Here is a 22,495-nt window from a genome sequence, read left to right as displayed (position 1 = left end):
CGCGCCCGCCGCGGGAGCCGGCCCTGAGCAGCCCTGGGCACTGGGGTGTCTCAGCTGCTCCCTCCTGGAGTTACGTGCACACCGCAGTGAAAGGTGGGCAGACCTCCCTGCCCGTCTCTCCCCCAGCGTCGTGGGACGAAAGAGAGGCCACATCCCGCAACCTACGACCGAGCCCAAGTCAGGGCGAGTGGGGCCGGCGGTTTATGATTTTCTCTTTCTGGTTTCTGCGGGTAAACCTGTGCCTTCCTGCCTGCCTGCCCTGGGCCCCTGGTAGAATCACCTGTTCTCAGCACCTCGACTCAGACTCCAGACTCGGAGAACTGCCTGGTGTCAGTCGGGAACCTCCATCCCCCACCTCCCACCCCCAACCCCAGAACAGCCGTGCGGGCAGAACGTCCCGAGGAGGGGTCTCTGCCGCCCACACCTGGTGCAGACCTCAGCTGTCGGTAGCACAAGTTACTCCAGGCACCTGGCCGGAGGTGGGCTCCTGGGACTGGCGGTTTCACCGCGGGTCTGCACCCCCAGCCCGCACCTGCGGTGCGTTCCCTCCTCTCTCGCCTCGGGCACTCATTTGCCCAGCTCTTCCCGGGTTCTCCCTGGGCTCTGCGGGGCAGCAGCTGGGGGGCTAGGTCAGAAGCCTCAGGGGGCTGCCGAGACCTTGGTGACCACTGTGTCTCTCTTTCTCTCCTCTTCCTCCTCTCCTGCATGGCTCGCCCTACCAGCACTGGAAAGTCCTGTTTGATCAGGTACGTGAGCGGTTAAATCCCCCCGCCCCCCCGCCTGCCTTCCGGCCCTGCCTGCCTGCGTGGGCTTCCCCAGCTCTGCGCTCCTGGGGCCGTGCGGTGAGCCGGGGGCGTGGCCTAGTGCGTCTCGGGCGGAGCCACGCCCCCCTCCAGGTGTCTGGAGGAGGCTCGGGGCTCCCCAGAGGGTCTTTCTCTCTGCAGCAGAGCGGGAGGCACGGCGCCGTGTGTGTTGAATGCCTGGGAAGCGCGCTGAGTGCCAGGCGATTGCAGAGGCGCGGGGCAGGGCTTGGGTCCGCCATGCGTCTCCTTTCCCCCTCCTCCGTCACGGGTCCCTAGCCGTGCCGGAGTCAAATCCCGCCATCCTTGGGGGTGACTCACTGTATGGGCTCCCTTGAAGGCTGACTGCATTTTTTAAAATTCTCTCATGGGGTAGGGCAGTGCTGGGAGGTTGCACGTGGGAAATGGTATATGGTTATTTGCAGTGTCTGAGAGCCCGAGGGGTGGGGAGTGGGGGCGGGGTTCCAGGTGTGGCCTTTTGAGCCTGGAGATGGTCATTTGACCTTCAGATGCTTCTCTGCTCTGCACTCCTGTGGGGCGCCGTTGGCATTTTCTTCTTCCTGTCTGTCCGCTGGCGCGGAAGGAGAGGAGGCGGGCCAGGTCCCAATGTGGGGTGGCAAGCAGCGCCTCCCCCGTCCAGGGCGCCGTAGATGGTGCCCTGAAGTTAGTGCGGCTGGAAGAGAACTGGCATGAGTCGGGCTGGAGAGGGAAATAGAGCTGAAAAAGTGGCTCGAGCCAGGCCTTGGCTGTGGGCGGGGAAGGCCTTTGGAAGCACTCTGGGAGACCCGGTTGGAGGAGCGGTGGGCTACGGGCACTGGAGGCAGCGCAGTGAGCCGAGAACGGAGGGGAAGAGCTCCTTGGGCCTGGGTGGGTGGGAACTCACATATCCGGCCAGCCGTGAGGTCCTGAAGGGAGAGGGGAGGGAGGGAAGGCTGGCCACAGTTTGAGGAACCCGGAAATGCAGGCGCTCAGAGGGGCTGAGACACGTGCGGGGGCCCCGGCCTGGCTGTGGTTTGGAGGGGCATCCCCTGGCTCCTCTTGGGATGGGATGCAGCCTCTCTCCCTCCTCTCCTGAGTGCCGCCCACTCTGCCTCCTGCTCCAAGCCCGCAGCAGCTGCTGCCCTGACACGGGAGCCGGAGGGAGCCGTGCCGCTGCCGCTGGGCTGCCAGCCCCTCGCACCGCCTGCTGCATTTAGCACCGGGACCCAGAACACAGTGTATCGTTCCCTTCCTAGCTGTGTCTTTCTCATTTGGGCAATTTTCCCTGCCAATTCCTATCTGTGTTTACATTTTAAAACAAACCGAGTGACTAGAGGAGAACTTCTACTCAGAACAGTTTGGAGCTGGAGGAAGCAGAGAGCATGTGTAGCCCCTATATCAGCTGGTGCACTAGGAAATCCAACTTCTCCCAGTGGATGGAGGACCTGGGTGTCAGAAGAGCACCCCGCCCCCATGTCTGGGGAGACAGACTTAATTCTAGGAAGAACTAGCAAGCCTTACCTTTGGACAGTTTTCTCTCGTACTAAGCTTTTCTGATAGCTACCCCCATCCCCCTGCTGCTGTATTCAGCTCTATTCTTTCCTGCCATCGGGCTTTGGGTTTAAGGAGGCTCGCTGCTGAGCCGGGCTGTCGCCATCGTCAGGTGTCTGGGTCTTCTGCGTCCCTCACCGCTGCTTGGTTAAGCCACCCCCCCACCCCCACCCCTGTCTTCCCCCAGGAGACCTAAAGGAAAAGTGGGTCTGGCCGGCGCCGTGGCTCAACAGGCTAATCCTCCGCCTTGTGGCGCCAGCACACTGGGTTCTAGTCCCGGTCGGGCACCGGATTCTATCCTGGTTGCCCCTCTTCCAGGCCAGCTCTCTGCTATGGCCCGGGAAGGCAGTGGAGGTTGGCCCTGCACCCGCATGGGAGACCGGGAGAAGTACCTGGCTCCTGGCTTCGGATCAGCACAATGCACCGGCCGCAGCGGCCATTGGAGGGTGAACCAACGGCAAAAAGGAAGACCTTTCTGTCTCTCTCTTTCTCTCACTATCCACTCTGCCTGTCAAAATAAATAAATAAATAAATAAATCTTTAAAAAAAAAAAAAAGTGGGTCTGAAGCTTCACAGACACCCGACTTCCGAAGGCTGAAACCTTTCGTCCTTTGTGCCTCTCCCTCTAGACCTGACAGTTGGATTTGGTGATGGATGAACCTGGCGAACTTGGGGAGGAAAACCTGGCTGGGGTTCCAGGCAGCTTCCCTTGCATTTGATACAGAAGTAGGCAGCCTAGAAGAACCCCGCTATGGAGTGGGATCCGACACATGTCAGAGTTCCCACAAGCAACATGGGGTTCACCTTCTGGAGGTCAATGACCGGGAGGCTGGAACAAGCCAGGGATATGCCCGTGTCCTTCCTGGGTCAGAAGGAGACAGGTGGTCACCCAGTCTCAGCTGGAGCGGAGGGCAGTGAGCCCAGTCCCGTGGAAGTTTTCCCTGAGCCCCTGGCATTCTGGCACCTGTGTGGCCAGCTCAGGCTGGGGCATGGCAGGGCCACCCCATGCTGTCCGTCCTCATCTGCTCCCAGATGGCAGGCAACTACAGGGTCCAGGTGTCTGTTACCCCCCCCCTTTTTTTTTAAGATTTTTCCCCTAAGATTTATTTATTTGAAAGGCGGAACTACAGAGAGAGGGAGACAGAGAAAAGGGGAGAGAAAGAGAAATCTTCCATCTGCTGATTCACTCCCCCAGATAATTGCAACTGCTGAGGCCAGACCAGGCAGAAGCCAGGAGCTTGGAACTCCATCCAGGTCTCCCACATGGGTAGCAGGTGCCCAAGGACTTGGGCTATCTTCTGCTGCTTTTCCAGGTGTATTAACAGGGAGCTGAATTAGAAATGGAGCAGCCGGGACTTGAACCAACACCCACAGGGGATGCTGGTATCTCAGGCAGTGACTTAACCCACTGTACCATAACCCTGGTCCCTCTATTTCCTGCTCAGACTTCTAGAGGAAATTATCTCCTCATATCGTAAGAATCTTGATGGTTTTCCTAAATATTGAAACGTTTACATTACCATAAATATGAATGTTGTTATAATCTCGTGCTGTGGTTTACATGTCGTCTTTTTCTGTTACTGAATCTGTTGTGCTTTTCTTGTATGGTTCTTTTGGTTGCTTTAGACCTGAGACAGTTTTCTTCCTCCTTTTTAAGATTTTTATTTACTTATTTATTTATTTGAGAGGGGGAGACAGAGAAAGGTCTTCCATCCACTGGTTCACTCCCCAAATGTCCACAACAGCCTGAGCTGTGCTGATCCGAAGCCGGGAGTGTCTTCTGGGACTCCCATGTGGGTGCAGGGGCCCAAGGACTTGGGCCATCTTCTGCTGATTTCCCAGGCCATAGCAGAGAGCTGGATCAGAAGTGGAGCAATCGAGACAAACCAGTGCTCACATGGGATGCTGGTGCCACAGATGGAGGCGTAGCCTACTGCGCCACAATGCCAGCCCTGCTTTTGTTTTGTTTTGTTTTGTTTTTGTTTTCCTTAATTTGAAGGGAAGGGGGAAAGAGCATGCACATGTGCACACATCTGTCTGCTGTTCACTCCCCAAATGGCTACCACAGTTAGGGCTGAGCCAGGCTGAAGCCAGGAGCTTGGAACTTGATCTGGGTCTCCCACGTGAGTTCAGGGGCCCAAGCACTTGGATCATCTGCTGCTTTCCCAGGTGCATTAGCAGGGAGCTGGGTCAGAATCATAGCAGCCATTCATATGGGATGCTGGCATTGCAGGCAGTGACAACTCACTGTGCCACAAAGCAGGCCCCAGCCTCTTTTCCAGCTCTCGCAAGTGTGCCCTTCTACCTCTTATGACTTTTTCTGTGATTAAAAACATCACAGACAGGCCGGTGCCGCGGCTCAATATGCTAATCCTCTGCCTGCGGCGCCGGCACCCCGGGTTCTAGTCCTGGTCAGGGTGCCGGATTCTGTCCCAGTTGCCCCTCTTCCAGGCCAGCTCTCTGCTATGGCCTGGGAGTGCAGTGGAGGATGGCCCAAGTGCTTGGGCCCTGTACCCACATGGGAGACCAAAAGGAAGTACCTGGCTCCTGGCTTCGGATCAGCGTGGTGCGCCGGCTGCAGCACACCGGCCACACCGGCCATTGGAGGGTGAACCAACAGTAAAGGAAGACCTTTCTCTCTGTCTCTCTCTCACTGTCCACTCTGCCTGTAAAAAAAAAAAAAAAATCAGACTCTATATTTTTTTGAAAATTTTAAAAAAGATTTTATTTATTTGAGAGGTAGAGTTACAGACAGAGAGGGAGAGATGAGAGAAAGATCTTCTGTCCACTGGTTCACTCCTCAAATAGCTGCAATAGCCAGTGCTGAGCTGTTCTGAAGCCAGCATTTTCTTCTAGGTCTCCCACTTGGGTGCAGGGGCCCAAGGATTTGGGCCATCTTCTGCTGCTTTCCCAGGCCATAGCAGAGAGCTGGATCAGAAGAGGAGCAGCCAGGACTTGAACTGGTGCCCATATGGGATGCCGACACCACAGGCAGAGGCTTAGCCCACTACGCCACAGTGCCAGCCCTGCAGATTCTGTATTATACCTGGATCTTATTCCTGTCTAGTTATGCTGGCATCCCATCCTAAGAACCCTTCTGCTACCCATTGACAAATTTTTTTTTTGGTGAAATTTTACAGGGGACTGGGCTTGTTTCTTTTTTGTTTGTTTGTTTTTTGACAGGCAGAGTGGATAGTGAGAGAGAGAGACAGAGAGAAAGGTCTTCCTTTTTGCCGTTGGTTCACCCTCCAATGGCCACTGCAGCTGGCGCATTGCGCTGATCTGAAGCCAGGAGCCAGGTGCTTCTCCTGGTCTCCCATGCGGGTGCAGGGCCCAAGGACTTGGGCCATCCTCCACTGCCTTCCCGGGCCATAGCAGAGAGCTGGCCTGGAAGAGGGGCAACCGGGATAGAATCCGGCACCCCAACCGGGACTAGAACCCGGTGTGCCGGCGCCGCAAGGCGGAGGATTAGCCTGTTAAGCCACGGTGCCAGCCTGGGCTTGTTTCTGATTTCTGACCTGTCCCATTGGTACTTGTAATATTGCTCAGGGCATGGACCCTCGAGTTGTTGCTGGATGTTTGTTCAACAGATTTCTAAAAAGCTTCTCTTTTTCAAGTTAGCTTTGATAGTCTCATTCTCAGGTGCTTCTTGAATCCCGGGGAGGTTTGATCCAAGGCCAAATAATGGGGCCCTGGCAGATGTGGGATTGGAGTCCAGTTAATCCCCAAAGGGCTTCCTGGGTTAAAAAAAAAAATATATATATATATATATATATATATATATATATATATATATATATATATATCTCCAGGCTCACCCTTAAAAACATCTCAGCCATCTCCAAATGCTTACTGAGCAGAAGGACTTGGAGCAAAGTTCTGGTAAGTCCATGAAGCATAGGTGCTCTCCAGCTTCAAAGAGCAAGGGGGAAGACAGCCTTTGCAGAGCCACAGGTTAGGCCACTGTTGGGACATCTGCTGCCGTGTCAGTGCCAGTTAGAGTCTGGCTCCGACACCTGCTAACGCAGCAGGTGCAGCAGGCGATGGCCCAAGCGTTTGAGTTCCTGCTGTCCATGAGGGAGACTCTGCTGGAGCTCCTAGCTCCTGGCTTCTTGGCTGTTACAGGCATTTGGGGAGTGAACCAGTAGATGGAAGCTTGGTCTGTCTGTCTCTCTCCCTTTCTCCTTCTTTCCCTCTCTCCCCCTCCCCCCCTCCCCCCTTTCCCTCTCTTCTCCCCCTCCCTCCTCGTCTCCCTCTCCCTCCCTTGGTCTCCCTGTCTCTCTCCCTTTCCTTTTCAAATAAATAAATAAACACATAAATCTTTATAAAAGAGGAACAAGAAGGAAAAGGAAGAGGTGAAAGTGACATGTGCCTCCCTTCTCCCCTTCCTGCTGAGAATGAGCGTTTCTCAGATGCTGAAAATGAACACCCTGTTTTGCTAATCTCCCGAAAGGAAAGCTGGGAGGTGTTGACAGCCCCTCCAACCCGACAAACATGTGCTACACAGAATGTGGGGCAGCCTAGGTGAGCTCCTGGGAGCAGGACATTGGATTTGGAGTTGTAGACCTGGCTCCAAGTTGTAGAGACTTTGTGATGGGAACAATGACGTGAGCTTCCTGAGCCTCGGTTTCCTCCTCTGTGAAATGGGGGTGATGATCCTGACCTCCAGGGTAACTGTGAAAATGAAATGGAAATGGATACCTCGCCCTGTACCTCGTTCCCAGCCGGCACTGGACAAGCATCTCTTACCTGGGAATCAGGTCGCATAGGGGCCCTCTGGGGAAGGTGGCTCCCTGAGAAGTCCTGCTTGCCCTCCCTCCGCGGCCTCTCTGCCCGCCCCTCTTCTCCAGGCTGGAGGCTTCCCCTGGGCCTGAGCCTGAAGCCTGCCTCGTTTGCAGTCCCGCAGGCTGGCTTGGGCCTTCTGGGAGCTGACAAAAGCCTCCGCTGGAGCGGCTACATGGATTAGTGAGGGGCCGGAGGAAACACCTGCCCCGCAGACAGTGCTGGTGGTCGCAGCCCCCAGAACAATTGAGTCAGCGGTAGAGCGAGGTTCCCAGCAAGGGACAAAGCCATGGGCTAACCCGGAGCCCTCGATGGGGCTCTGTGTCCCCCACCCCCTGGGGGCTGGAGACGTCCCTGCCCCAGTGATGCTGGGGTGAACCCTGTGAGCAAAACGCATCCGATAGCACTTGGGCAGGAGGGCCGGGGGCCCCAGAGTGTGCACCTGCTGGCTGGCCGTGGGACACACCGCAGACACCCATGTGCTGGAGTGAGTGGCAGCCCTCACTCCAGCCCCGGGTGCAGCGTCCCGAGTTGAATGCCCTCTCCAGTAGGTCCCGACCTGGACTGCCACACCCAGGTTGGCCTCCCGGCCACTGAGTGGCTGCTGCCACCTCGAGGACCGTGGGTTCTCAGAAGACCTGTAGCCGCATCTTGTCCCACCGGCTCATTTTGCAGGCAAGGGGACAGGGCAGTGAGCTTCTGAGGTTCCTTGGGGGAACTGTTCCTGAGCTCCTGTGTTCCCCCTGCAGACCCCTACTTGCTCGTGCGCTGCTCTGAGTGACGGCCAGGGCGGGGTGGGAGTGGGGGTCCTTCAGCAGGGTGCCATGTGCGTCGAGTGCCCGCCCTGCTCCGGCTAGCCGTGGGGTGATGAGCCAGCCAGGCCACCTCTCCAAGCCTCAGTTTTCTCCTCCACAAACCACTCTAGAAGGGTGGGACCCAGCACAGCGCATGGTGAGGTTGCGTGTTGCTGGGATTTACAGAAATAAACACCGCTCTTGGGACAGGCACTGGCATGCAGCGGACCTGGGTCTGGCATCAGCGTCCAGTTCACAAGCCAGTCCCTTCCTCCGCGTCAAGCTGCCTTCTCTGGGGCAGACACTGGAATGCTGGGACTTTCCAGAGGGAAAGGAGAGGAGTTCTAGTTTTTGCACAAAGGCTGCCTGGGGAGTGCTGGTACCCAAGCTGTACCCTCTGCTCACCTGGCCTGTGTGCCTGCCTGTGCAGGTGGACGGTGAGAGCCAGGTGTCTGGGCAGCAGGTGCATGGGGCCAGAATCTCAGTGCCCACCAGATCTGGAGTGTGGGCAGTCGTGAGCGCAGCCAGGACACTGTCTAGTGTTGCAGAAATGAGTTGGTATGGGCCTTGAACTGCGAACAACCAGGGGGACACCCAGCCTCAGCCCCCTGGCTTTGCGAGTTGGGAAATATTTATTTGAGTAAACCCTGAGTGTTTACTGTGCACATCTGTGTCATCTTGTTTTGATTTCCCAGCAGCTCCGTGAGCTGACTCGTGCTGTCCCCCCTTTATTTATTTATTTTTTAAAGGTTTGTTTATGTATTTGAAAGACGGAGGGAGGGATCTTTCATCCACTGGTTCACTCCCTAAATGGCTGCAACAGCCCAGACTGGACAGGCTGAAGCCAGGCTTGGAACTCCATCCAGCTCTCCCGTGTGGGTGCAGGGGCCCAAGGACTTGGGCCATCTTTTGCCACCTTCCAAGGTGCATTGGCAGGGAGCTGGATTGGTGGAGCAGCTGGGACTCGAACCAGCGCCCAAATGGATGCTGTGCTACAACACTGGCCCCGTACTGTCCCCTCTTTAGATAGGAGGAGACTAAGGACCAAGTGGTGGGCCTGCCCAAAGACAGAGCAAAGAGGGACCCCTGCAGCCGGTACATTGGTCCCCAAGGTTTCTGGTGGCTTCTGAAATGATGCAGTGCAGGGCCCCTTCATCCTGCCTGTCTGTTCCTGGGCTGTGTCCTGTGCCCCTCCCCCACACGTCTCAGCTCTGTTTTCTGGGGGAACAGAGGGGCTCTTTGGTGGCTGCCAGGAGAAGCAGCAGGAGGCAGGGGCTTAGGCTTCTGGGGAGAGATGGGGCAGATGTCAGAGCCCCTCCCTGCTCACACAGGCTGGCTGCTCCCTCCAGGCTCAGTCCCCGGGCAGCCCTGTCCAGCTGGGCCAGATGAGTCAGCAGGGGCGGTACGTGTGCTCCTGGATACCCAAGGGTCCTGCCTCTGAGTCACAGCCGTCGCCTGCCCCCTCAGCGCCTGCAGTGTGACAGAGGCAGGGGCACTGCCTGCTGGGAAAGGGGAGCCAGCTGCGTGCTGCCAGGTCTTGGGGGTGGCTCTGGAGGGGGAGAAGTAGGGTCTACCTGCCAGGGATGTGCTCTCAGAACCACGAGGGCCGGGGCCTGGCGGGAACAGGCCGTCTCCCACCCCTCATTGCCCACCTGACCGCAGCTTCCTCCATGCTGGGGAAGGTCGGGGTCTCTCCTTCCCCTGCTCTCTGGGGTTGGAGAGCTGGGTAGTTTTCTGGAATCATGCCCACTGTGCAGCATCTCTGCCTGGGCTCGGGCCAGGAGGCCCGCTTGTCTGCTGGGGGAGGAAGCGCTAGCTCCCTAATCAGCCTGTTGGCCCCAGAGCCTGGGCTCAGCTCTCTGCCTTGGGGAGAGGAGAGATGCCCAGGAGCGCAGCTGCAGGAGTGGTGCAGCCCCCCATCCTGGGGTCCCCAGGGCTCCTCCAGCTGGCAGCACACATCCTGGCCACGTCCAGGGCAGCAGGGAGCATCAGGAGCCCTGGAGCCTGGGGGGGGGGGGGGGTGTGACTGGCCCCTCCCCTTCCTACTAAGGCTTGCAATATTTGAACCTGCACTCCTAGGCCCATCTTAGGGCGGGCCAGATGGGCCTGGTTCTCCTCACTCAGTGTCTCAGGTGGTCACCCAGCTCTGAGCACCTCAGTTTCCATGTCCGTCAAGTGGGACTGCTCACACTCGCCCTAGGGGTGATGTGAGAAAAACAATGGACGTGTGACGGTCAGTCTTTTAGAGAGAGAATCGGGTGGTCTCCTCGGTGGGACAGTTGGCGTTGTCATGTGCAGGAAAGGACAGCTGGAAGAGAGAGTGCTGCTCCCGTAACTGGCCGCCTGACCCTGGCAGCTGCGCCCGCACCTAATTTATGGGGCTGTAAATAACTGTGAATGGGCCAGAGTTCCCTGGTGGGCTCTGCCTAGGGGGGTGGGGGCGGCCAGGTGGAGCCATAAACCCTTGGGCAGCTCAGAGGCCGGGTAATGATGCAGGGAGCCCCGCGGATGAGCCTTGGTAAGCCCCCACCCCAGTGGGGAGGGGCGGCTGTGCCCACGCCCAGAGGTTTCCCAGGGCACAGACGCAGCAGGGATGGGAGTCTCTCCTAGATCCCGGCTCCTACCTTCTAGACCTGAGGGGTTTTTAGCAGGATGGTAACTGGTTTGTGGGTCCCAGGTGCTGCTTTTGGGGTCCTTGCAAATGCCTATGGACCCATCAGATCCAGCAGAAGGAGAGGGGCAGCCGGGACCAGACACTCGTTTGTCGTGGACTGACAGCTTGTGCGGGTCACACATGCATAATAGATGTAAAGTAAGCGTGTTCCCCTCTTCCACTTAGGCTCCCTTGCTGCCGGCTAAGTTCCCGAGCCCTGGCCCGGCGGCTGGCCTGCAGCCTGGAGGGGAGAAGCCGAGCTGCTGTCCCGGGTGCTGAGCAGGCAAATCCCAGCTCCCGTGGGGTTTGTTCCTTGTGAGCTCAGCTCGGCAGCCCCATTAGGCTGGCCGCTGATGCTTCTGCCTCTTCTGGGGCTGGGTGTCCCCGGTCAACCCTTTGGCTGGGCCTGGACCCCACAGACTTCTAGCTGTGCTAAACGACCCTGGCAAAATAGCCCTGAGCCACGGCCAACCTGGGGGTGAAAGGCCGGTCGCAAGCCACCGACAGAGAGGCTGCGCTTCAGCAAAGAGCAGTAGGAGTCAGCCCTGCACGCAGGCACTTTCCCCAAAGCACGCTCTGTGGAGTGTGCCTGTGGAATGGTGCCACGGTCACACGTCCAGCGAGCCGGGAGCCTGCTGGACTGGGCGGAGCCAGACGGCATCTCCAGGCTGCGGCTCTATGCATAGTGCCCCTGCAGAGGGGGCTTCCCAAACCCAGGGGTTCCACGAAGCCCACGCAGGGAAGTGCTGTGCTCTTACAACAACGGAACACCACAGAGGAAAACTGGGGGAGGTGGAGAGGGGGTGCAAGCCTGGGGCCAGCGCACCCAGTGGAGGCAGCCTGAACTATTTCTGTCTGTACTGCTGTCTCCCGCTCTGACCTTGAACTACTTTCTTTTGCTCTCTCCACCTGTTTCCCCATCCACACTATGAGCGTGATGCCCGTGCCCCAGCTGATCCTCAGTGACTGTTGTTAGATGAACAGGTGAGAGGGCTGGGCGGGGCTGTGAAAAGCTCTGCTTGGCCACCACAGCCTGATGATGGGAGACAGCAAAGACTCCCAGCCCTTCTGCCTGAGCCTCCGACCCTCTGCACTGGTTACAGGCTGTTCAAACTTGGGCCGCTTGGTTCTTGGTGCCTCAGTTTCCCCCTGTGAACTGGAGCTAAGAATAGTTGTGTGAGCTTCATATGGAGGGGAGGGGCCCATATACTGTGTCAGCCAAGCTGGGACACTATGAGAGAGAGGGAGGCACTGTTAAGAATCATGCTGGGGGGCCGGTGCCGTAGCTCAATAGGCTAATCCTCTGCCTTGTGGCGCCGGCACACTGGGTTCTAGTCCCAGTCGGGGTGCCAGATTCTATCCCGGTTGCCCCTCTTCCAGGCCAGCTCTCTGCTGTGGCCTGGGAATGCAGTGGAGGATGGCCCAAGTGCTTGGGCCCTGCACCCCATGGGAGACCAGGAGTAGCACCTGGCTCCTGCCATCGGATCAGCGCGGTGCGCCGGCTGCAGCGCGCTGGCCACGGTGGCCATTGGAGGGTGAACCAATGGCAAAGGAAGACCTTTCTCTCTGTCTCTGTCTCTCACTGTCCACTCTGCCTGTCCAAAAAAAAAAAAAAAAGAAAGAAAGAAAGAAAGAAAGAAAGAAAGAATCACGTTGGGACGAGAGGGCTACGCTGGCATGGTCCCAGGCCAAGCGGGACAGGTGATGAGCTGAGGCTCCGGGGCGTAGCACGCACTCCACGTATGTCAGCGCTCCTCGTGAGGGGGTTCAGCCTGACAGCAAGTGCAGGTCAGTGTATATGAACAGGCTCAGCGTGGAGCTGCTCTCCTGCGGAGGGTAGGGGCTGCTCAGAGATCCCCTCCTCACTGCCTCTGGCCCTTGGCGGCCCCTCCAGCTCCCAGGACTCTGCAGCATGGCTTCGAGCTCTCCTGGACTGTGATTTATGATTCCCTGATCTGGCTAGTGTCAGCAGATCCCCCTGACAGCACAGACCTGAGTGGTCCCAGCCCGGTGTCACCCCGCCCCCCATGCAGAGCCACCTCGTTCTGACCTCAGATTTCCTCTCTGTACCCTAACTGTGGATTGGCACAGATCAGCTGCCTGCCTGGGCTGGGTGGGTTATGGGTTACTCTTTCCAACCCCCATTCACACATGGCTGTTGATATGCATGGGCTGTGAACCCCCTTACACCTGCCTAAGCAGGGACAGCTCCTACCAATCGATGGGAAAACTGAGGCAGCAGCTGGGGGTGGCCCCAAAGGGAAGCCTGGGGGTCCTTTCCCCAGCCTGGGTGGTCTAAGTGTCCAGGGCCAGAAAAGGGAGGTGGTGCATGTTTGTGAGGCCTCAGGCTGGGCAGGGTCAGTGACCCAGAGGATTAGGGGCCAAAGAGCTGGGTCCAGGGCCGGGGCAGCAGGAGGGTGGGGGATTAATGGGCTGGCTCCTCCCTCTGCACCAGTGTCCTCCACGCAGGCTGAATGTGGACTTGGCCGCCCCCTCCTCAGCCCAGTGCTGGGCCCTGTTCAAGAAGCAGCTGTGAGGGTGCTCCCTGGCTCCCCTCTGATCAGTCCCAGACAGGTAGCCTCAGGTACACCCAGCCCAGACCTTGCCCCAAAGGCGCCCCACAGCCAGAGTGGGCAAATCCAGGGCATGTACCCCTGGGGTTTGGGGGGGCTTCCAGGACCTCCAGCACTTTGCTCACGAGGAACCCGTATGCATAGGCTTGTTTCAGCAAGACTCCTTCCCCTGCCCAGACTGCGAAGGAGGCCTGAGAGCAGGGTACACTCCCCGAGAGGGGGCCCCCAGCTGTGCAGGAACCTCACCCCTCTCACCCCTGATCTGAGGGAGGCGAGTGGAGCTGGCCTTTGCGAGCCCCTGTACCCTAGTGAGCAGCTGCCCTGAATCTGCCTCATTGCAGGGAAGGTCACAGCTCGAGCTGTTGGCCATAGTGACACAGTGCTGGTGTGCAGCGGGGGCGTGGGGTTTTGCCTGTTCCTTGCTGCCCCTGCGTGCGCCCCACGGCCTCTTTCAGGAGTTCCTGGATCAATGGCACCTGTCTGCCTCTGGCTCTCTGAGGGTCTCTTTCTCCCTTTGTCTCCGTTTTCCCCCATGCCCATTGTCATTTTCTTCCCGGGTATCTGGTGGTGGTCACAGCGGGGTCCTGTGTGCATTTATGGAGCCAGGGCAGCCTCTCCTTCCCCCGTCATCCAGGGAGTCCCTGAGGCCTCATCATTAGGGTAGCCGTGACCCCCCCATTGTTGGGCCTGCCTGGCCCTGGCATGAAAGGTAGAGCTTTGGCAGAGAACAGGGACTCGGCTGGAGTCCAGCTTGTCCCCGCAGTCTGGAGGCGGTAATGTGCTTGGGGCTGGGTGGGCAGGCTGTGGAGGGGGGCGGGGGCTGGAGGAGCCACAGGGCAGCCCTGTCACTAGGACAACAGCAGGGATCCTGGATGGGGCCGGGGCCGGGGAGGAGAGCAGGTGGCTCTTTGTCTGGAGCTGATCCCACCCCCACCCCCACCCCACTGCCCTGCCAGGCGGGGAGGCCCGTGGGAGGGGATTGGTGTGTGTGCTCCCAGTGTAGGCAAAGCCATGGGGCTTCCTCCCCCACACAGGGCACCAGACCTGTCCCCTCCAGGCTTCCCAGGATGACCCTCCCACCCACCCACACACACATGCTGGCCGCATGTGAGGGCCATGTGGGACCAGGCAGGGCCAGGCTGGTGCGTCCCTGGGGTGGAGTGGGGTTTTGCACAGTGGCTGGAGTGGGTGGGAGGGGCCCCTCACTGGCTGCCTTTGCCTGCTTCCCTCTGCAGGCTGGGTTTTCTAGTCTGAGCGCTGACAGCTCAGAGCTGTCACTGCTGGGGGCTCGTCCCTCCTCAAACCGCCTGTGTGTAGCAGGGCCGCGAGCTTCCTGGTCGGCACTCACCTCTGGTCCTTGGAGTTTGCTTCTGAGCAGCCCCTGGAGCCCGAAGGCCAGGAGGCGGTGGTGGGTGATGTCACGGCAGCGCCAAGCTGCCTGCAGGTGGAATCCTGGCTCCGCCACGGGCCAGACCGGTCACCTCGGCTCTCTGTGCTAACGTCTCCGTGCCTCTGCTTCCTCGGCAGGGTCTGCTAGGGACTCTTGAGGGGCTCGAAGCAGCAGTGGATAGAAAGTACTTAAGCAGTATTTGACCCCATGAGAACACTAAGCAAAATTAGGTGCTGGTATTCTTCTTTAAAGAGGATTTATTTATTTATTTATTTGAAATGCAGAGTGACAGAGATGGAGAAGGGGAGAGAGCAAGATCTTCAGATCACTGGTTCATTCCCCAAATGCTTGCAACAGCTAAGTCTGGTCCAAGCTGAAGGCAGGAGACTGGAGCTTCATCCCGGTCTCCCACATGGGTGGCAGGAGCCCTCATTGTGCCAAGAGCTGCCGTCCCTGGCACATGAGCAGGAAGCTGAATTGGAAGTGGAGTAGCCGGAACTTGAGCTGGCACTAGTACGGCATGGCCATGTGTCACAGGCAACGGCTTAACCCGCTGTGCCACAACGCCCATCCCTGGGTGCTTGTTCCTACATATCTTTCCAGGGGCCAACTTTGTGGCCTAGTGAGTTAAGCTGCAGCTTGTGGTGCCAAAATCCCATGTGAGCACTGGTTCGAGTCCTGGCTGCCCCACTTCTGATCCAGCTCCCTGCTAATGCACTTGGGAAAAGCAGTGAAAGATGGCCCAAGTACTTGGGCCCCTGCACTCACTTGGGAAACCCAGAAGAAGCGCTTGGCTTCGGCCTGGCCCAGCCCTGGCTGCTGTGGCCATTTGGAACCAGCAGATGGAAGATCTCTCTCTGTCCCTCTGTCTCAGAAAGCTGCACGCACAGTCCACTTCCTCAAACAGCCCCTCTGACCTCTGCGAAGGGGCACCGTGGCCTTGGCTTTCCAGCCTCACTGTCCCGCACTCGTATCTCCCCCTGTCTGCCTCTGAGAGCTCCCGTGTGACCCACGCAGGCTGTTTCCTGGCAGGGGGTGTGGGGTGGGCCTTGAGTGGACTCTGTGGGAAGATGGCAGAGAGGTTAGAGAGTTAGACCCTGCCCTCCCTAACCGACCCGATGGGGCTCCTCATGTGGATGCGTGGCGTCAGTGTGTCCACACAGCCCACATCTGTTCCCCTCTGGGCTGCCGGACACGTGGTGACGTCAGTGCCAGCCACATCTGGAGGAGCCTTCCCGAGCAGGGCATCTGGGCAGTGGGGCAGGGTAAGCAGCCGTCTCCCCACCCACACGAGCAGAGCTGCGGAGTAGGAGGGGTAACACACACACGCACACACATGCGCATGGGCACACACGTGTGCATGAGCCTATGCACGGCGCCAGAACAACAGAGCAGGCCCTGGCAGGCCTGAGCACATGGCTGCTTGTGTGAGTGCAGGCCTGGCTGGGGGCAGGCCGGGGGCAGAAGGCTTGCCAGGCTGGGCTTCCTGCGTGGGGGGCGGGGCCTCTGAGGGTCCAGCCCCTCCCTCCTTCCTGCCTTGCCTGTCACTCTGGAAGGTTTCCTCCTCCGGTGTTCCTGCTGCCAGGCCGCAGCAGCTCCTCTGGGTCAGTCCTCCTCGTGGTAACTTCCACCCCTGCTTTCCTCCCTGCAGTCGAGCTGGGGCTCAGGCCATGTCTTTCCTCTCTCCCTGCCCCCAGGGCGGTTGAGTTGGGCCTCCCTGCAGGGCCCCTGGGATTGTACGTGGCTGCCCATGCCCTGTGAGGCTTCCCTGGGGGCCTCGGCAGGGTCCATGACCCCTGCTGGGCCTCTGTTGGCAGAGGGGTAGGGGCCGGGCCCCACTGACCCTGCTGCCGTTGGCTTCTCCCCCAGTTTGACCCTGGCAACACGGGCTTCATCAGTACTGGCAGGTTCCGGAGCCTCCTGGAGAACCACAGCTCCGCGCTGGACCCCCACAAGAGAGAGGTGCTCCTGGCCCTCGCCGATAGCCACGCCGACGGGCAGATCTGCTACCAGGATTTTGCCAACCTGGTAAGCGCTCAGGGGGGCCCTCGCCACTGGGAGGGACCTGTGCCGGGGCTGTGGCTTAGATGGGTTAAAGGGATATGGGTGATTAAAGGTCTGCTGGCCCAGAGCTTTGAGAAAGGTGGGGCTTCAGCAGGTGTCGGGGTGCCACAGGGGCCACTTTCTCTGTCTCTCAGTCTTGCCACCCACTGAGTCAGCCCCTCCTCAAAGCCCCTGGTCCTTCCACGCCCTCCCATTGTGGCAGCAGGGGGGCTGCAGTGGTTCCAGCCCTCGCACCCTTGGCCTACACCATGCTCACAGAGATCTGCTAGGTCAGTGGGAGGTGCTGATTGACTCAAGCCAATCTGTACCTGGTCCCTGCAGCGGGGAGTGGGGGTCCCACCAAAGTGAGGTTATTGTGGGTAGGAGAGGGGCTGGAGCGTGCCTGCTGGCAGAGGCCTTGGCTTGTTGGGCTCAGACAGGAGGCCCCTGAGTCCCACCCAGGGGTCTGATATCTGGGAACAGGGACTTCTCCTCCCTGAGGGTTAATGCTGCTCAGGGGCTGCTGGGGGAGGGGGGGAGACGTCGGAATGAGGTTCACTGGGCTGAAGCAGGTGGCGTTTTACCCACTCTGGGATGGACAGGGCAGCCACTGGTGAATACGAGCAGGGTGAGCGCGGGGCCGCAGTCTTCTCGTGGCTTCCTGTTGGTGAAGTGGAGACGCCACGTCCTTTCATGTCCCCCAGGAAGGCGTGGGATGGAGACGAGCTGTGTGAGGTTCCCCAGGCGCCTAGAATTCAAAGGCACCGGTGATGGGGCAGCCAGTACCACCTGCACCTGTCGATAGGCCATAGGAGCTCTCTGGTGCCAGGGATGCCGAGGCTGCAGAATTGGCTTAGCAGCCGTAGGGCTGGCCCATAGCTCAGGGGCTCAGGGGTCAGCAGGCCTGTAGGGGTGGAGAACTCAGGGAGCAGACCTCGTGGAGGGCAGGGGACAGCTGAGCTGACGAGAGGCGGTGGGGACAGTCGGGATCCATGGGACAGGCAGCAGAGGTGAGCTCTGTGACACAGTCCTGAGCCAGCACGCCAGCCCGTCTGTTACAGCAAGTCGCCGTTCCCAGTCTCAGGGCAGAGAGAGGCACACGGGCCAGGGCATCTCCCCTCCAGCCGAGGGCCTGGTTGCTGCTGGGATTGCTCTGTTCACGTTCGGAGCAGGGTTCCTGCGGAAGGCGCTGCCCTGGAGAACAGGCTAAGAGGGACTGGCGAGGGAGGCAGCTGCAGGTCGGGCAGGGCCCTGAGCCGAGACTGCTGCCCGCTTTTCTGTCTTAAGCGCCTCTGTCTGGCGTGTGGCCTGGTAAGGAGGCTGGCGTGTAGCGGCTGTTCGGTAAGTCGTGATGGACGGGTGGTGGAGGAGCACACGGAAGGGAATGCTTGGCTTCCGGGAGCTCTCCGTGCCTCAGTTTCCTCACCCCATAGAGCGCGGGTGCTCCTGGTCCTCGGGTAACAGGCCGACCATGGCAAGCCTCAGATGAGCCCCTGACAGGTGACAGGGACGCACTGGGGCAGAAGAAAGGAACTACGCCCCGGCCCTGACCTCTCCCCGCCTGTTTCCCTCGCAGATGAGCAACAAGCGTTCCAACAGCTTCCGCCAGGCCATCCTGCAGGGCAACCGCAGGCTCAGCAGCAAGGCCCTGCTGGAGGAGAAGGGGCTGAGCCTCTCGCAGCGGCTCATCCGCCACGTGGCCTACGAGACCCTGCCCCGCGAGATCGACCGCAAGTGGTACTACGACAGCTACACCTGCTGCCCTCCGCCCTGGTTCATGATCACGGTCACGCTGCTGGAGGCAAGGACGGGTTGGGGGGGCGGGCAGGGAGGGCATGGAAGGAGAGGCCCCCAGAGGCTATTGGTGATGGGAGGGGAGAGCCGGGGGGGCGGGGCAGAGGGTTGGGGGGGCAGCTGGCGGTGCCCGTCAGTCCGCTTAGTGAACCCAGCATCGTAATCCTGGACTGCAAGCAGATTCCAAGGTTGTCGCTTGGAGCAGTGTTCACTGCAGCAAAGTCCCCTACAGCCACCATCCCCAAGCCAGTCCCTTGCGCTGCTGGTTCCCCCTTCTGCAAAGTGGGCATGAACTGCCAGCCCACTGTCTCCCCGCTGCCTCCGTTTTTGGTGAGGATGGCTGCTTGTGCTTCCGCAGCTTGCGGGCGCCACACAGGTGCACCTGGGAGGGAGCGTACGTGGCCGAGTGAAGGTGGGCTCGGCATCTTTTTCAGGAACGTTCTCCCTGTGGGGAATCTCCTGTACCCATGGTCAGGAAGAGTCCTTCCCCTAGCAGGAGGGCTCCAGAGGGGTCACATGTACCCCAACTCCAGCTCCTGGTGACATGAGCCCGGTGACTACCTCCGCACGTGTTCTCCTCGACAGGCTCGGGGAGCTTCGTGGCACCTTCTTCTCCATCTCCCTTTTGTCCCTAAATCAGAAGAGCTGGTGTGCGGCGGGAGCCCCTGCACCTGTGGCCATGGTCTTGTCCAAGTGCATACTGCCGCTGCCGTTTGTCTGAGATGTTCTTGGCCTCCGCCCTCAAACGCGTGCTGTGATGGTCTATTTATTAGCTGCTCTTTGAGGACCAAGAATCCCAAGGTGCTGTGGAGGCTGCACTTGCTGCCAGGCCACCGCATGGTGTCAGGTGGACAGAATGGCTCCTCTGGGAGCCCAGGAGCATACAGCTGCCTGGGCCTGAGCTGGGCCCTGGCTTAGCCCAGAAGGCTTTAACTGGACACTAATTATAGCTTTCTCTGAGTGCGTGCCAGGCATAGGGCTGGCTGTTTGTGTACCTTATCACTTTAGTTTTTTTTTTTTTTTTTTTTTAAGATTTATTTATTTATTTGAAAGGCAGAGTGACAGAGAGAGGGAGTTAGATCTTCCACCCACTGGCTCATTCCTCGAATGACCGCAACAGCTTGTGCTGGGCCAGACTGAAGCCAGGAGCTCAGACCTCCATCTGGGCCTCCCATGCGGGTGCAGAGAAACCCAAGCACTTGGGCCATCTTCTGCCTTCCCAGGCACATTAGCTGGAAGCTGGATGGGAAGTGGAGTGGTCAAGACTCGAACCAGGTACTCTGATGTGAGTGGCTTAACTTGCTGAGCCACAAATAGTTTTAAATATTTTATTATTTAAAAATGCTTAAATTTGGCTGGCGCCATGGCTTAACAGGCTAATCCTCCGCCTTGCGGCTCCGGCACACCGGGTTCTAGTCCCGGTTGGGGTGCTGGATTCTATCCCGGTTGCCCCTCTTCCAGGCCAGCTCTCTGCTATGGCCCAGGAAGGCAGTGGAGGATGGCCCAAGTGCTTGGGCCCTGCACCCGCATGGGAGACCAGGAGAAGCACCTGGCTCCTGGCTTCAGATCAGCGAGATGCGCCGGCCGCAGTGGCCATTGGAGGGTGAACCAACGGCAAAAAGGAAGACCTTCCTCTCTGTCTCTCTCTCTCACTATCCACTCTGTCTGTCAAAAAAAAAAAAAAAAAAAGCTTAAATTTACTTATTTGAGAGACATGCAGACAGAACTCCCATCCTCTGGTTCCCTCCCCCGAATGCTCACAGTGGCAAGTGCTGGGCCCAGCCGAAGCTGGGAAGCAGGAAGTGGATCCAGATCTCCCAAGGGCATGAGCCACTCCTGCTGCCTCCCAGGGTGCACAGTAGCAGGAAGCTGGGATTTGGAGCAGAGAGAGGACCTGGACTCAGGCATCCAAAGTAGCAGCGTGACCATTATGCCAGATGCCTCCCTTTATCACTTTTTAAGATTTATTCCTTTATTTGAAAGGCTGAATTAGAACGGGGGTGGGGGAGAAATTGGTCAATCTATCAGTGGATCTTTCGTCTGCTGATTCACTCCCCAAATGCCAGCAACAACCACGGTTGGGCCAGGCTGAAGCCAGGAGCCTGGAACTCCATCCGGCTCTTCCACGTGGGTGGCAGGGACCCCAGTGCGTGGGCCATCTTCTGTTGCTTTTCCAGGTACATTAGCAGAGAGCTGGATCGGAAGTGGAGCAGCCGGGACTCGAACTGGTGCCCATATGGGATTGCCATCATTGCAGGCAGCAGTTTAACCCCCTGCGCCACAGAGCTGCCCCCCACCCCTCCCCTACATCACTTTTAAACCTCATGGCTGAAGCCTAAGCACTGGTGCCCAGCTCCACATAAGGAAACTGAATACCAAGGAATTCAAATCACTTGTCCAAGTCGGTCCAGAGAGGCTAGCCTGTGGGCCCGGATTGGTTCAGAGTTCCAGAAGCCTCAGCTATGTAAGCTTGAATCTAGAAATAACTGGAAACTTCTCCAGTAACGGAAGTCAGTGTCTCAAAGCCCTGCACTAAAGCCCAAGCAAGGCCTTGTTTTATGTACAGTTCTGGTAACGTGATTCTCGGAGTCCATAAGATGTGACAGCTGGCAATCTGGCAGTGAGGACAGTGGCAAAGAAAATCTAAGAGCTGATCTGAGTTGTGGAGACACACAGGCACAGGATTTGGGGCCATTTGGGGAAATGAAAACTTCATCTTTTAGCTTGCACAGCCCAGGTCGGTACTGAGACCTCCTTAAGCAATCACGCATCTGACTTGATCTGATTAAGAACACAGGGAGAGGGGCAGGCGCTCTGGCTTATGACAGCGGAAGCTGCCCCTTAGCACACCCACCTCCCACATCTGTTCTCGAATCTCGCCTGCTCTGCTTCTGCTCCAACTTCCTGCTAATGCACCCTGAGAAGTTACAGATAATGGCTCAAGTACTTGGGCCCCTGTCACCCACATGGAAGAGCCAGATGGAGTTCCAGGCTTCTGGCTTAGGCCTGGCCCAACCCTGGCTGTGGCCGGCATTCGCGGTGTGAACCAGCAGATGCAAGATGGACCCCCCCCCTTCTTCTTTCTTTCTTTGTCTTTCTTTCTCTCTCTCTCTCTCTCTCTCTCTCTTCCTCTCCTCTCTGGCTTTCTCTCTCTTCCTCTCCTCTCTTTCTCTCTTCCTCTCTCCCTCCCTACGTCCCTCCCTCTCTCCCTCTCCCTCCCTTCCCATACCCTCTCTCCCGATCACACCTCGCCTACCTACCTTTCAAGTAGTTGAAAATAAATAACACTTTTTTAAAGAAAGAATACGCAGGCACAAGTGATGCATTTTAGAAATATTTACAGGAAAGAAAACTAAGCTAAAATAAATGCTCGTTTAGGGTTTAGACATGAACGCCTGAGTCGTCTGCAAAACCAGTGTATGGGGAGTGTTGCTGAGGATGTGAGGACCTGGAAGGCTGTGCGCTGTCGGTGGGGCCGTAACGCAGTGCAGCCGCTATGGAAAGCAGTCTGCCGCCCCTCACAGAATTAAACAGGTTCACCATGTAACCCAGCAGCTCCACTTCCCAGTATACTCCAGAAGACTTCAAAGCAGGAAATCTTTGCCCGCGTTCGTAGCAGCATGATTCATGATACTCAAAAGGTGGAAGCTGCCCAAGTGCCCATCAGCAAGTGGATGGAGAAGCCAGATACGGTCGGTGCTTGCAAAGGAATATTATCCAGCCTTAAAAAGGAAAGGAGGTCGGACTTGTGCTGCAGCGTAGAGTACACGGAGAGAACGGGCCAGTCACGACCAGACAGGTGCTGTGCGATTCCACACGCGCCATCAGGCCCTGACGGGCGGTGGATTCACAGAGGCAGAAAGCAGAACGGGGGCACGGGGCTGGAGGAGGGGGTTGTGGGGTTCTACAGTGAATGCAGAGCTTCAGTTTGGTGGGGCCGGCGTTGTGGCACAGCAGATAAAGCTGCCACCTGCCGTGCCGGCATCCCATCCAGGCGCCCGTTCAAGTCCCGGCTGCTGCACTTCCAATTCAGCTCTCTGCTATGGCCTGGGGAAGCAGTAGAAGATGGCCCAAGGCCTTGGGCCCCCTGCACCCAATGGGAGACTTAGAGGAGGCTCCTGGCTTTGGATCGGCGC

The 22,495-nt window shown here is 58.2% G+C and overlaps 1 protein-coding gene across 3 annotated transcripts in view; it reads left to right on the top strand.

The window, feature by feature from the left end:
• The window catches only part of RHBDL3 (rhomboid like 3), a 58,346-nt gene that overhangs the window by 731 nt on the left and 35,120 nt on the right, over window positions 1-22,495 (top strand). For 2 of the 3 annotated variants that reach the window (XM_062175597.1, XM_062175595.1), the window contains exons 2-4: window positions 723-746; window positions 16,392-16,550; window positions 18,142-18,366. In XM_062175597.1, the coding sequence (XP_062031581.1) occupies window positions 723-746; window positions 16,392-16,550; window positions 18,142-18,366 (408 nt within the window). The remainder of the gene's footprint in view (window positions 1-722; window positions 747-16,391; window positions 16,551-18,141; window positions 18,367-22,495) is intronic. The other variant, XM_062175596.1, reaches the window with a different exon arrangement.

Source organism: Lepus europaeus, chromosome 18, assembly GCF_033115175.1.
Source record: "Lepus europaeus isolate LE1 chromosome 18, mLepTim1.pri, whole genome shotgun sequence".
NCBI classification, from domain to species: Eukaryota; Metazoa; Chordata; class Mammalia; order Lagomorpha; family Leporidae; genus Lepus; species Lepus europaeus.
This window is presented reverse-complemented; position numbering and strand designations above follow the sequence as displayed.